Source organism: Uloborus diversus, chromosome 4, assembly GCF_026930045.1.
Source record: "Uloborus diversus isolate 005 chromosome 4, Udiv.v.3.1, whole genome shotgun sequence".
Taxonomy (NCBI): Eukaryota; Metazoa; Arthropoda; class Arachnida; order Araneae; family Uloboridae; genus Uloborus; species Uloborus diversus.
The window spans coordinates 18755548-18770784 of NC_072734.1; the positions used below are offsets into that span (position 1 = coordinate 18755548).

The 15237-nt window shown below is 32.0% G+C and overlaps 1 protein-coding gene across 1 annotated transcript; it reads right to left on the bottom strand.

The window, feature by feature from the left end:
• Window positions 1-1430: 1430 nt before the first annotated feature.
• LOC129220373 (26S proteasome non-ATPase regulatory subunit 1-like) lies at window positions 1431-14967 on the bottom strand. Its single transcript, XM_054854778.1, has 8 exons — window positions 14855-14967; window positions 13443-13545; window positions 8661-8830; window positions 8404-8580; window positions 7477-7680; window positions 5680-5730; window positions 3151-3226; window positions 1431-1562 (listed from the first exon to the last, which is right to left on the bottom strand). Exons 1-8 carry the CDS (start codon window positions 14945-14947, stop codon window positions 1492-1494), a joined length of 945 nt encoding a protein of 314 aa, XP_054710753.1. The 5' UTR covers window positions 14948-14967; the 3' UTR covers window positions 1431-1491.
• Between the last annotated feature and the right edge of the window lie 270 nt (window positions 14968-15237).

The following is a 15237-nucleotide window of genomic DNA, read 5'->3' on the forward strand; positions in this document are numbered from 1 at the left end:
GCAATAACAGAAACATTATGATTTGTCTTGAGAAAAGCCTCGAAGAACCACGTGAGAAACAAAAACAATATCAAATTTATAGTTCGCTATCGACCAGAAGTTGAGATGAAGTACTGAATAATGATTTGAATGGAAGAAAGAATTCGAAAATAAGGGATTTGAATTCAATGACAGGTTTTAAATTCGCAGAAATTAAGAGGTTTTAATTAATTGCTCCCGAACTAATTGAGATTTCGAAAAATCCTTTCTTAGTGGTTACTTTCGTAATCATGCGGACATGCCTGCCAAATTTCAAGTCTGAAGCTTCAGCGGTTTCGGCTGTGCGTTGATATATATATATATATATATATATATGTATATATGTTATCTCAGGACATTGATTTTTATATATTAAGATTCATCATGGTTTCTTGTTAAAGGTATACTTAAAAAAACTTGTTTTGTAAAATATTTTTTCCGCCGATTAATTGGCAACATTTGGCCAATTATAAATAATTTGCAAAGTGACCGATTATGGCCGATTAATCGGTGCATCCCTATAACTTACACTAACCAGAGAAGCTTGCAAGACAAAAATGCCTATGTACTGTTTCAAAAGATGATTATATTCCTATCTTGCCTTTTCTTGTTCTGTTCAGCTCTCCTTCTGACGATTGGTCCCTGGTCACAATTACTGGCATACTGAACAGCAGTTTCGCCGATTCCAACACCCATTACCTCCATAATTTCTAGTATTTGTTGAAAATACTTGTTGCAGTAAGACATGCAATCCAATTTTTTCCTACTATAAATATGCTTCGGAGCCATACCCTAAACTGTGGAGTTAGAAACACTCATTATTATTCTGAGTATTTCCATCTAAGTATCTTTTAAGCAAATTACCGCTATTACAGATATTGGTGAATGGTTTTCAGCAAGTGAAGTGTTTAAAATTTTTTAAGGTATTTAAGTAAAAGTTTTGGACAGCACAAAGAATTAGAGCACTCAGGGCGTTTTGTTTTAGGAACAAAAATGACAGCATACTTATATTGATTAAAAATTTTAAATAACACTCTTGATTATATTTACTGTTGGCAAATGTAAAAAAAAAAAAAAAAAAAAAAAATCCTGCCTTAAAAAAATTTACCCCTTCTGTTTTGGGAGGAAAACTTTAAGTGAAGTTTTACAGATGTGCATGATTTTAAAAGCCATAAGGAAACAGATTATTATACATGAAACTTTGATAAATTTATTATGCAAAGGCTATAATTGGTGTCCCAAGCAAATACATTTCAGCTATGTTGAAAACTCTTAGATTTATAGATTTAAGAATTGTAGATTTATGAGTAAAGAGAAAAATGAATTATTTTATTCACAATTTAGCTAAATCTTTTGATTTTCATTGTGAACGTCATTATGGTATCTTTGTCTTCATAATAAATGATAAATTTGTTAAAAAAGTTCTTTATTATATAAATGAATAACAGTTTTGAAAGAAATAAATAGAGTTCATTAATCATCAAGATATTCGAAGTCTTCTGGTGGGTCTGGTTCATCTTCATCTTCTACTTTAGGTCCTCCCGCTATAAGATAACACAAAAATGAAGGATTTGCATTTTATTTAACAATAGCCATTAATATTTTTTTCATTGGGAAGAACAAGTCACCTAGAGCAATTCCTGAATAAAAATAAAAAAAATACAAAATCTGTCACAGCTAGATTTACCAAATTTGGATTAAGAAGAATTTGCTTTCTAGATTTCATTGAATGACTAATGTAATTTAACTTTTAATTAATGTATGTATTGCCCCAATAGCAATTCTTAGTCAAATTTACTGTTAAGGCTCAAGCAAAATTTTCCAAGATGGTTCAAAATATCTTGAAGATTTTATTTCCTATTCAAGCCTATTGCGTTCTTGTTTTTAGCACAGAACAAAGAGGCGGTCAAAATAACCCTACACGGACTGCTATATATTGGAGATATTAGAAATTAAACCAGCTGTCTGATGGCAGGGTTCGTACGCTCCTTCAAAACTCCTCCAATACTCCTTCCTTTATGAAATTTTTTTGAAGGGCCCTTCAAACTCCTTCATTTTGGTTTGAACTCCTTCAAAACTCCTTTTTTAGTTCAAGACTACATAATCTTCCTCTATAACAGAAACTTAAAATACTTCAATTGACAATTTGTGACTTCGTCACAAAGGCAATTTTAATGTAGTAATTTCGTGCATTTATTTTTTTCGATTTACAAATTGATCACAGTTAATTCAGAAAAGTTGAAGGTGAGAATTTTATTAGAAGACTAAGACATTTTATAAGTGAAGTAAAACATGCTTAAATGGTGCTTGGCTATTTTTTCAAGTTTTATGATTATTGTTTTTCCCCTCCACCACACTCTCAGCAGCAAAAGTCAGGTTGTCTAATTATAATTTAAATATTTAAAAATACATAAGTAGATGTATTATATTAAGTGATTGCGTTAAAAAAAAACAATTTAGTTAATTGCAGTTATGATATCGTAAAAAGGGTCATCCACAAGTGATGTCATGCTTTGAGGAGGAGATGGGCTAATTAAATTGTGACAACGGGAAGAGAGAGGGTGACAAAAAGTGACATTACGCAGTTATTGTAACAATATGTTTGTAAACAATTTGACGTGAAAAGAGGAGGAGTTTGGGGTGAAGTGTGACACTTTGTAATAAAGAGTGCAGATGGTCAAATATATTGAAAAAATGTGCGACATCATTTAATGACACTCCATTAGTACTCCTTCAAAATCTCATTTTACTCCTTCAAAACTCCTTCATTTTATTTCTGAAATTGAGTACGAACCCTGGATGGGATTTTACCATTTATGGGCAGTTAGTTCACTTTTTGAGACAAATGCAAAAGGCCTTAATGTTAAGAGGGCGTTGCTTCATTTTATAGAAGAACTTGCTTGGCAAATTTGATGAGGGAAACTCACTTTTATGTCTTTTGTAGACTCAATAGAACAGGATATGTAAAAATATGTTTTCAGTCAAAAAAAATTCCCTCCACTCATAAGTCCAAAATGAAATAGACCTGCATGCAATATGTTAATATAAAAATAGTCAGTGGTTAGGAATTACTCTGGAGAGTTATCCACCCCCTAGGTTACTCTATAAAAAATTATTTAATGTAGTATTTACCTGCAACAGGCTCAACGAGCTCTTCAGGATCTTCACTTTTATTATCTTTCATCATTATTATTCCTCCAATAGATACCTAGGAGAAATATTTTGAAGTTGAAAACAAAATATTACATTTAATCAATCAATTAGCAGCTGAAAGAAATGCATAGTTCTACGAAAATGTGTCCTGCAAAATGGAAAATTTATTATTTGCAATTCAACAAATGCTTAATTTAAGCAAAAAGTACTGAGGTTATTTTGAACCAGAGCTTGGAATCATGTAAAGAAGAAAAATATCTCTTATTTTAAGGAAACTTTGACCTTCCAAAAATACAAGGCTCAAACCGGTCAATGATGTACATAGTGGCCAACATAAATATTGATGTTTCTAATTTTGTAGAGATATTTCCAATTCCATTTGTAACAATGAATAAAAAAAGCCCGGAATATATGCATAAAGATACATATGTACACTCTATAGCAAAAAAAAAAGACTCAAAGAAGGAGTTTTCAGAATGAAACAAAGTTTTACAAACATGATGGCAGTATTGATACCAAAAAGTGATAACAAAATGAAAGCAAATAGATCATTTATTACTATAAAATTCCCAAATCAACGGAGGTTTAAGTAGCCTGCTGAGCCACCTTTAGCGTGAATGTACGAGGCGATACAGTCAAGCATCAAGGAATATCAGCAGGGCTGGATTTAGGAGAGGGCAGGCGGGGCTACTGCCCCGCGGCCTCCACCACAAAGGGACCCCCCACTACAAAATTTTTACAAAACATCCTAACCTTCACGGGTTGAAAATATCGGATATATACATGTCTATCAAAATATTCGGATATACATCAAAGTATCGGATATTTTCGAAAATATGATGATCTTTTCGAACCGATTAGGGGTTTCCACTCCTTCATTGCCCCGGGGCCTCCACACTTCCAGATTCGGCCCTGAACATCAGTCTTGTACATAATAATATCCTTGACCAGGGACAGTTTAAGGGGAGGGTCAAGATCCCCCTAAACCATTCAGAATATTATCCATCCATTGTGTTCAATTACATTATGAATAAGATGTAAACAATTCCAGTAATATTTTCTGTTCATTAATTTTTTTAAAAGCAAAATACTTGAAATACATTGGACGCCGGTTAATTGAATCAACTGCTTTAATGAAAATCAAATCATCAAAAATAGAACAAAATCTAGCTTTATAGAATCAGTCGCTTTATTTTAATTAAAACTGGTTACAATAAACATGATTCGGAAAAGCAGCGGCCACTGTACATCCTCCTTTCATTACTCATGAAATTAATTAGTAATGTTTACAGCCCATGAAATGCCTTCTTCCTGGCCAATTCGGAATGTTTTACTGACACCCAAGTACAATTTCAGAAGTTTTTCGTACCCAAAACCAAACAACCAAAATTTTCAGCATGACTTCCCCCACCGATTTACACAATATTATTTCACATTTTTTTTTGCTAACCAAAGCATGCAGTAATGATTCTCAGTTAGCATTGGGAAAACACAGTGGCATTATTTACTTTTCATAGATATTTTACAACAGGTGCAGTTTCATAATGCTTCAAAATTGAAAAACTCTTGTATTCCTGGAGCAAGGATCAGTACCTGGACTAAGGGGCTCTGCCCCTCCTAACTTCGCTCACCTACTCGTTTACAGCCTGCAGTGGCTTGTTCTGCCTGCAGCAGGTGACAATTGATGATTTTAATGCTTTTTACCCTTACATGCCCCCAGGACATCATGAATGTCTGGCTGCTTAAGGTTTAGAGGGGCGAGACAGGACGGAATGGTTTTCCCTGAGTGTCCTGTATGCAATGGTGCCAGTACGGACCTAGTAGACATTCACAGTTCGGAGGAGATAGGGTTAAAGACACACAGAAATGCACAGGTTTCAAAAATATAGAAGAAACAAGTTCAACACTTTGGCTACAAAATGCAGAGGTCAAGAGCTCTAGTCATTTGGCTCTACTATGACGAATAGTTGACACATTCTGCATGAAACTAATGAAAGAAGCCTGTTTTCTTCGATATTTCACTGGCTTCAGTGGAGGCTTCTACATGCCTTAGGACTGTGGCTTCAATACAAGCTTTCACTTCCTCCGCTTTAATCCGCTCTCAAAGTTTAAAAAAGGGCTCTTTTTGTACGTAAGAGGATTAAGAAGTTCTGATGCCTTATTACCAAACGATATAAATAGGGACATTAAAAAGCAGTATCCATATTTAAAACTTATAGCTGTGGTATATTTCCACTGTAAGTTTAAATACTAAAATCAATATTATTTCAATCCTATTAAAAGTAACGATTGAAAAATTATTCATGAAGTGTTTGCTTTGCTCGGCATTGGAGTAGTTAAGGTACATGCATTTTGACAAATGATTATATTACTTGATTTTTGTGAAAGTACCAAAAAAGGGTAGTAAAATCAGCTTATATTGGGCCCTGATAAAAATGACAAATGGTCAGAGACCTTGTGAAAAATATAATGAAATTGTTTCTTCAATCCAAAAAGAAAATAAATTACCTCTTTCAAAGGTTGATACCTTGATGCATCAGGAATTTGTAACACTTTAAGCTGCCAAAAAGAAAAAATAATTAAAAACTTCAATTTATCTAATACCCAATGTTACTAATACACAAAGTGCATAAATGGTAAAGAGTTGTTCTGGAACACATCAATGATAAATTATTCAGAAATAATTGACAAATTTAATGCAAAATATCTGTATTTTAAGTTTTTTTTTTCTTTTTAAATAAGTTGGAACTTAACATTTGACTTATTACTAGAAAAAAAAATTCAGAGGAACATTTAATTGCAATTGAAAGGCAGTTCCAAATTTCAACTTTCATAAGGCTTACATTAATACTTAAAACACCAAAGCACATTCTAATTTTCATGTTTTTTCTTGTATAACTGTACTGAACAGCCTCAAAGCAGAATACTACAAAATTTATGACGTACGTTGCAGAACAGATGCCTGAGCTGCAGGACAATTCTGTTCAAATGTGAGGGGAAAACTCCGACAAATTGTCTGCTAAAATTCTAGATTTCTGCAGAAACTGCAGATTTTCTGCAAATGTCTTCCAACTCAAGTTAAAATTTTGCACAAACTGCAAATTTTTTTAAACTAGAAGAAAATCTAAAATACTCCGAAATTACGATAATTCAGTGGAAAGATAAAGTGTTGAATTCGATAAGTCATCTGAAGGAACTTTAGATTTACTTTGTACTTAAAGAAATCTGCAGAATTTGTGCAAAGTTCTATCTTGACTTGGAAGTTATTTGTAGAAAATCAGCAGTATCTGCAGAAATTTCATATTCTAAATTTGAAACGATTTCGATTTTTCCAGCGTTTTTGTTTTCTTATTTTTCCTCCATTCGACCTTCATCCACTGCAATTTCCTCCATAAACATTCGTTTTGGAAACACGTCCATCGCCGAAAACTGTGTGTCTTGTTTGAGATTTCAATCCTTTTGCATCCTTGGAGGACGGGGATGAGGGTCTTCATGATATTTGGGGAGGTGCGCCCTTGCTTTTAAGGGGGTGGACACCTGCCTTTGCGAATATGTATTTTCCATCTGTGCAGCCACCAAAACTAAATGCCGAAATGTTGAGAAGCTAGGCTTGACATTCAAATCCAGATACCAGAAATTAAACCCAATATATTAAAATTGTCCAGCTAAAACATGTCCCTCTTACAATTAGTTTGATGCTCAATTCTGTACCTTAGAGCCAGAAGGACAAAAGTCACATTGGGATAATTTTACAGGAGAGCAGGAAAACTTTTTTGGCACATGCAAAGGATGGGATGCACACTCTTTTAACCCTGGTAAAAAATTTAAAAGGATTTTTTTTAAAAGAATGATGTTCACATGGCTGGATGTGGAATAGGCTTCTACATACAATGCACTAATGAACAAATAATCCCAATTTTTGGACTTATGTTAGTCTGGCTCTGAGGTATGGAATTTAAAATTTTAATGCTTCTGTTACCTATTGATTTCAGTCTGATCAATTTGGTTTTTAGCTCTAGAAGTTCTAAACAAAATTAAGTACTGTAAACTGCCTACCTAGTACCTTTTTTAAATAGCAAGTTTCCCCTCTAACTAGTAATAGTTAATTTAATTAAGTTCAATTAACTACAAACTACAAGTACCTATTAGTTCTATTGACAGGGGTCCACACTTAGTCCTGAATATTGGTTTTTTAAAGGGGCTATGAAGTTTAGGGTGTCCTGGATTAAGTATTGTATGAAGAATAAAGCTATTGGCAAAATTCCTGAAATATTAAGTGTCTATAATCAATGCATGTACTCCTACCTGTTGTCTCATCACCCTTGCTGGATTTGTTAAAATTTCAAAATGAGGTTCTTGTTCTTTCCTCTCCTCTTTTTTGTCATCTGTGTCTTTCTCGACATCGTCTTTTTTGTCTTTTTGGCCTTCTTTTTCTTTACTACTAGATGAATCTTTACTTTTAGATGCTTCTTTTATAACTTCTTTTTCTGTTTCTTTTTTGTCTTCATCCTAAGGAAAAAAATACTAACATTTAACACTAGCTAACAAAATGAATATAGCTTGAACATTTTTTGAAAAAAAAAACATTTTTAAGTCATTAAGAAATCACTTACTAAGACTTTTTTTTTTTAATTCAAATGCAAAACTGCACTTCAAAATTAGTGATTTTTTTGTTGGGGGGGGAGGATATTAAAAAGTATTTCCCAAATCAAAAAATACATTAGTTAGATAGGATGAGTGCTTTCAGGGGCAACACTTAAACCTTTGTTAATAGTAGTTGAAAACTATCTTCAAACCTTTTTTGAGTAAGAAAATTACAATTGCAACTCTTGTCAAGGTATTTCATGCAGTAAAGTGTTGGTACCAACTCTAGTTAGTCATGATTAGTATGCATATCAGTTCTAACTATGTAAATGATGCAATTATATCACACAAAGTGGAATTTTAATATGTCCCTAAAGCTTTTTTATTCCTTTTGTTTTGTTTCCTGGCTTAAGAGTAATTTTATCCAGCTTAAATCCTGATGTGAATTTCTTAATGATGAAAGTAAAAAAAAAAAACATGTGACACAATATTTCAGACTTTTAGAGTGAATTATATCAGACAAACATTAAAAAAAAAAAAAGAAAAGAAAAGAAAGAAAGAAAACAAAAGAATTGTTAAAGATTATAAGTTAAAATTCTTCTCCATCTCTCTTTTTATTAAAACTAGTGAATATGAATTCCAACATACCACTTCCATTTTTTCTTCCCTTTCTTTTTTCTCAACTTCCTTCTTTCTCGCTTTAGCTGTTATAGACAACACAGCTGTTGTTACTTTTTCTCTTTCCTTTTCTTTCTTTTCTTCTAAAGCTGGTGGATAGGCATAGGTAGATGGTTTGGCATTGGAGCGAAACTCCATTTTCGGCATCTAATTGAGATTAAATTAAATTCTAAAATTGGAATGCACACAAAAGGGGGGGGTAGGAAAAAAAATTTAAATAATGTTACCTTCAAATCTGCATTCAAACCAATAATTGCAGTAGGTGTAAAAGCCAAAGACAGAAAATGGGACAGAGAAAACCAGTACCAAAATTGTGCAAAAACTAGCATTCCGACTACTGCAGCCATGTTTGTGTGACCTGTTCTAGACTGTAGAGAAATTGTGACATTTCTTCCACCTGTAACATTTTTCCATTTATATTATTTTAAAATATTAAAATACACATTAGAAAAACTACATATATATTTATTAATATACCTCACCAAACACTTTAAAGTTCTTTTTTTTCTTCTGAAAACAAAAATCTTAGCCAAAAGTAAAGGAAAAAATCGGTCATCAAAAATATATATACAGGGTGTCCACCCTAAAAGTGGACCAACTGCTAATTCCTAAACCGTTAGAGATAAGCTTATAGTTCCACTTTGAAAAAATCTTTAAATTGCGCAAGGACTCGAGATTTATGAAATTTTTGTCAAAAAATCCAATTTTGAAAAAGTTACAATATTTAACTTTTTATACAGTCCCCCAGTCCTATTAATAATATTTAGTAAAACATTCCGGACACACTGACATTTACAACTAAAAAAAATCACTCTTGTAGGACTAAAATTGACTGAATTATAAAGTTTTGAAAAATCAAGATTTTTGGAGATTTTATGACGTCAGCGAGTGAGCTCTTAAGGGCACGTATGCGAATTGACAAAGTGTGTTAATAGGTTTAAATTTATTTTGGTTCTTGTTATCAAGGGGCAATATTAATGGTTGAAAAGATTAAGCAAGTGCTATTTATAAGCTCAGAGTCTATTTATTTTTAAAAGGCAAGGGGGGGGGATCGAAGTGGTTTGTCATTTTGTTTTAAGAACCTTTAATTTTCATCCCCCGAACATCATTAAATAAATGGACTTTTTTTTAAAAAATTCAAATCAAATAATATTTTTTTAACCATTATATTCTTTCTTTTTTTTTGGTTTCAATAAGTATTTTTGTTTAACATTAGAAAGACGGAAGCGGTCATTTTGACCGCAAACGATTTTCAAATGCTCATATTTGCTGCGTTTAAATTTCAAACTCTTTTTCCTTCATTGACTTTTCCTGACTATTTATTAAGATCTTACAACAGTAATTCTTTTTTCTTTAGGATTATTATTATAGTCGCTATAAATGTTTATACCTAGAAAGACTGACTACGGTCATTTTGAATGCTAAGTGAACCTTTCTTTATGCATCCGTTTTCTTCTTTTTTTCTCTTATCAGTTGTGTATGCTATGGACTATTGTTAGTTGTCAGGGTGAGTAATGTTCTTTTGAGCTTGAGTAGTACCTGCTGGTCAGGTTTAATTCTTTGAACTGTTAGGAAAATGCGAAACACCTGCTGGTTGCATGGTTTCAGTTTTCTGCTATCTGCACGGGGGGAAAGTCGAGAAAGGTAAATTTGAAAAGCATGTGACTGGACACGTGAAATTACTAATACTTACTGGTCTAATACGAAGTAAATATAAACAGGTAAATTCCAAAAATGTTTGCTGGAATTCTTTTGTGCATCAAAGCATGTGCTTCGCTTGAAGCACTGACGTTTATTTTCTTCGAAGATAATGGAGTGCTTAGTCACATAATTATCTTCATGATGTCAAGAAGAACCGTTGACAAGCAAAACTTATAGGAACATTAATTCCTGAAACTGTTGCAGATTTATATAAAACAGATTATGGTCCGAATGAACAGTCTGACATATCTGAAGAGAAATATATTCCTAGCGATGAGAATAGTTCGCTTTCATGAGATTACTGCAAATATTTTTCGGAGCCTTGATTTCCAGAAAAGGATTGTACTTCTGAGTTAGAATCAGAAGAAATGTCGCCAATAAAAACTGATGCTCAAAATATAAAACACAGTAAAAGAAAAAGAGAAAAGGGTCCGACGCCGAAAAATAGGGGAAAATTTCAAAAACAGAACTCCTTTTTCTCCAAGTTCCTCCAAGTCACCTCCACTGATCAATTTTGCTGCATATAAATAAGTATCTACCTCAGGAAAAAGATTAAAATAGTGTGAAATTAAGCTATGCAAAAATAAATCTACGCACGTTTGTTCTGATTGCCAAAAAAAAAACTGTTAATGGCTAATATACAGTTGACGTGATAACATAAGTATTTCGAAATACTGTAAAAGATAGTAATGTACAGTATCTTGCAATATTTAGATATTTTTTAAACCAAACACATGCATGGCTGATTATAGTACTTGTTAGTTATAAAATGCTAAGAAAATTTCCTCTTTTTTGGACAAATTTGCTCTTTCTCAATGCCAATTGTGTAAAGCATGTGTATTTCACTTGATCGAACATAAAATTTAAAAAAAGCTATCTGAGACTTATTAGCAGACTATATATTACGATTAAATTGATAAATTAAACTCTGACATGTTGAAACAAATCTTTTGTATGGATAAAAACCACGAAAGGAGGAAATTTCCAATTTTTTAAGTGTGTCGGTCAAAGTGACCGCTGCTAGTCTTTCGAGGTATACGCAAAACGCCGTCTTTCTAGAGTTAATGTCAGGAGATTTTTTAGGTAATCACCAGTTGCTTATTATACTCATTGGACCAAATTTGATGATGCTCTGGTTTTTCGGATTGCCATGACGTCGGTTGTTTTCAATATTTATTTAGGGAGAGTAATTGTGGTCGTCATAGTTGCAAATCATCTGTGGTTTTATTTTATTTATATTTTTTTCAGGGCTTAACTCATGCAGACTTTACATTAAAAAAAAAAAAAAAAAGGTTTCTGCATGTAAAATTATGTTTTTCAGAAAAAAACAAATAATACAGATGAACTTAAACAGCAAAACTTCATCTTCATACGAAAATTCGAGATTACCAGTTCTCATCATTTAAGATTGATCAGAAATAAAAGCACATGACGGTATACGCTATAAAAAATCTTTATGATAAGTACTGGTGGATATCGGTCACAAAGTCTTTATCTGTATTACTACATCCTAGTCACTACTTCTTTTTTACGGATACACGTCATATTACCTATTCAGGAAAATTAAGTCAAAATTTTATGATGGGTGCAAATTTCTTAGTCATTTCTATTCCATTCCATTTGTGGAAACAAGAAATCCAACGAATAGGCTCTCGCAATTCGTGATAGCGAAAAACATAATATTAATTTAAGATAATTTAAATTACATTTTTTTTAACATCTTGAAATCAAATTATGTTCCTCGCAACCAAGAATTGCGATAGGACCCTACTTGTTGAGTTTCTTGTTTCTACAAATGGAATGGAATGGAAATGAGAAAAAAAATTCGCACCCGTCAATTAATTTATGAAACATGGCAAGCAATCAAATCAGTATTTCAAAAAAAAAAAGGTAATGAAAATAAAACTAACGAGAATATTGAAGTTGAGGAGCACCTAAAGTCTAGCATTGTTTCAGAAAAAGAATTTATGTTGTAATGAAAGATTCAAGCCAGCGCTTATTGCAACCATTAAATGAAATGTGTAAGAAGAAAAAAAAAACATTTTTTTTAGCATTACCAAATTATCGTCTACCCGCTGAAATACCATAACAGAAGTTCTAAGTAATTCAAACTTTTACGGTTTTCCCTATCTTTTAAAAAAAAAAACATTTTTTTTCCTTCATCAAAACACTAACTTTTTGAAATTCAACATCTTTTTTAAAATCAAATTCTCATATGGATATTAGATATCATTGAAACAAAATGACAAACAAATAAAGATTTTTAAGAAATCCTTTTAATCATGAATAGATCTTTGAGCTCATAAATAGCCCTCGAAAAGTCTTTTCAATTATTGATAATGTTTACTAATAAAAAAAATAATAATTCCTAATGACAAGAATCAAAATAATTTTAAATCTATTAACACACTTTGTCAATTTGTTGCATATGTGCCCTTAAGCGCTCACTCGCTGACGTCATAATACAGTAAAAGACCGTTATGACGCACACCTTGGCACCAGAGCTTTTGCGTTACATAGATCATTTCACAAATTTTGTAACTAATATTCAGAATATATCTATATATTAGCACTTCAGAATGAGTTTTATCTGCAATGAGTATTAAAGTACCAATATTACAAATAGTTATTCACAAATAGATATGTTTCACAATCAAAATCCTGCACTTCTGCTAGCTTCATGGTTTCCATAACAGCTGTATTTTCAAGAGCCATCTGGTATTTTTTGTTTACTATGAGTACTAATTTTCAATTTAAAAGCTTTGTAATAATATGGAAAGATGAAAAACTTTCAAAATTTAATTTGCCTAACAATTTTTATTTTTGCAAAGCAAAACAGAGGGATTTTTTAAACTTCAAAATCTGTTGTTTACTTTTGAAAAGTAGTGCGTTTTATAGAGAATTGCGTTATACAGGTCGGCGTTATAACGGTCTACTACTGTATTGACAAAAATTGTTATTTTTCAAAACTTCATAATTGGGCCAATTTTGGTTGTAGAAGAGTGATTTTTTTTAGTTGTAAATGTTGGTGTCCGGAATGTTTTACTAAATATCATTGCTAGGACTGGGGGACTGCATAAAAAGTTAAATTTTGTAACTTTTTCAAAATTTGAACTTTTGAAAAAAAATTTCATGAATTTTGAGTCTTTGCGCAATTTAAAGATTTTTTCAAAATGAAACTATACGCTTATCTCTAACGGTTTAGGAATTAGCTATTGGTCCACTTTTAGGGTGGACACCCTGTATATAAAAAATGATAATAATAAACTTCTAACATTTTTAACAAAATAACATTTTGGAAATAATACCTGCATCAATTATTCCTTGAGCTAAAATAGCACCAAATTTTGCCATAACATCATCATGTTTATCACTTATTACTTTACTGTACAGCTGGCGAAAATCTTTCACCTACATTTTAAAAAGATCATAACAAAAGTCAATAAATGAGAATATAATTTAAATCCAAAGAACATAACATAATGAACATTTATTGACACATAATTTATGCATAAGTTAGATCAAATTGAAAAAAGCCCCTCCCCCCCATCCCCTTTTATTAAATCATATGTATAAACAGTAAAATGTTAAAAAAATATATATAAAAAAAAATCTGCCACTGTCTTAATTAAAAACTCATTTTTATGTTCTTAACAGCTTTTTCTGCCTTAATTAATAAGCTTGGTACAGTTGGAAAACCCATAAAAAGTATCCCAAACAAAGTTTTCCTCAAAGTGCTGAACTCTCTAATTGCGTAAATTGATAAGATAATAGTTCATATGTATTTTTTAATAAGAGAAACTCATAACTTTCAAATTTGGTTATCAGGGTTCCTACACACTTCTTTAATGACAATCAAGGACTTATAAGGACAAAAAAAAGTCACAAAATAAGGACATCTAAATATAATTAAATAAAGAATTTGTACAAACATAAACATGTTAAGATAAAATGTTTCAACGCTGCAAGTTCAACAAATCTATTAGAGGATGTAATGTAGAACAAAGGAGAAACATTTAACATATAATGCAACAAAAATTCCTAAAAATGATAGAAATTAGATTAAACATCTTTTCATGCCAAATTTGTTTCATTTAATTACACATCCAAGGATTTTTTTCCCCATTTAGTGTTTTCCTTAGTTCGAGTGATTAAATAAACTAGTTTATATCCTTTGACTTTTCTGCCACATCAGCCAAAGAACTTTTCGTTTTACTTGTTTGCTTTCATTCCTTTAATTTGATTTTTCGTTTTCCAAAAATACAGTCAAACTCACTTATAACAAGAGAGACGGGAAGGGACTGCAATATTCGCACATTGTAATCAAGTCTGTCATTTAGGGGGTTGTAACATATTTGTTGCTTTTTAGGTCAGCAATAATTCCTGATCTCGCAATGTTCAAACATATGAGGCAGTGAGAAACAAAGGTATGTAAGGGACAAAATTAAAATTTGGAGATAACCAGTACAAATGATCGGAGAATCTCTGCTTTGGGGCAAGAGATGATACTAGTAGCTCTGGTGGATACTGCTGTGCAGCATGACTTAGAAAAAAATTTAATGGAAAAATTTACTAGGATCTGAACTTCAAACGTGATTTACTCGAAATTTTAAACAGTCCACTTGCATCTGTTTGCTTCTTACTGCCTCAAATGCAAATTCTAAATTAATTTTCATTGCCCAATGAAATTTAATCATTGCACTAAAAATGCAACACAAACCTTAGGGCATGTCTGTTCTGTCTGCTGAATAAGAATCAAAGCAGATGAAATCAAAGCTCCTTGACGCACATAATTTACTGGGTCATTGGTCATAGGCTCTAATAGTGAGATAGCTTCCTAGACAAAGATAGTTATAATAAATTAGCAAAATTCAGTTACACAATAAAAAAATAACTTTAAAAACACATACAAATAGATTCAGTGAACATAAAACGACAACTTATGACAGGAAAATCTCAAAATAATATTTGTCATAAAATATTTGTTTATTATCATTACAACTGGCTACTTTAGTATTTAGAGACGTACCGAGTACTCGGTAACTACTTGGTACTTGACCAAATTCTGATCAGATACTCGGCCAATACCAAGTAGTTGCAAAA

Bases quoted from the DNA above. Each gene is read 5' to 3' on its own strand.
- LOC129220373 (XM_054854778.1), bottom strand. From the start codon at position 14,947: ATGACCAATGACCCAGTAAATTATGTGCGTCAAGGAGCTTTGATTTCA. The intron at 8,831-13,442 runs GTATTATTTCCA...AAAATGTTACAG, and splicing joins TCAAGGAATAATTGATGCAG to GTGGAAGAAATGTCACAATT. The intron at 3,227-5,679 runs GTAATTTATTTT...TATTTCTCCTAG, and splicing joins GGTATCAACCTTTGAAAGAG to GTATCTATTGGAGGAATAAT.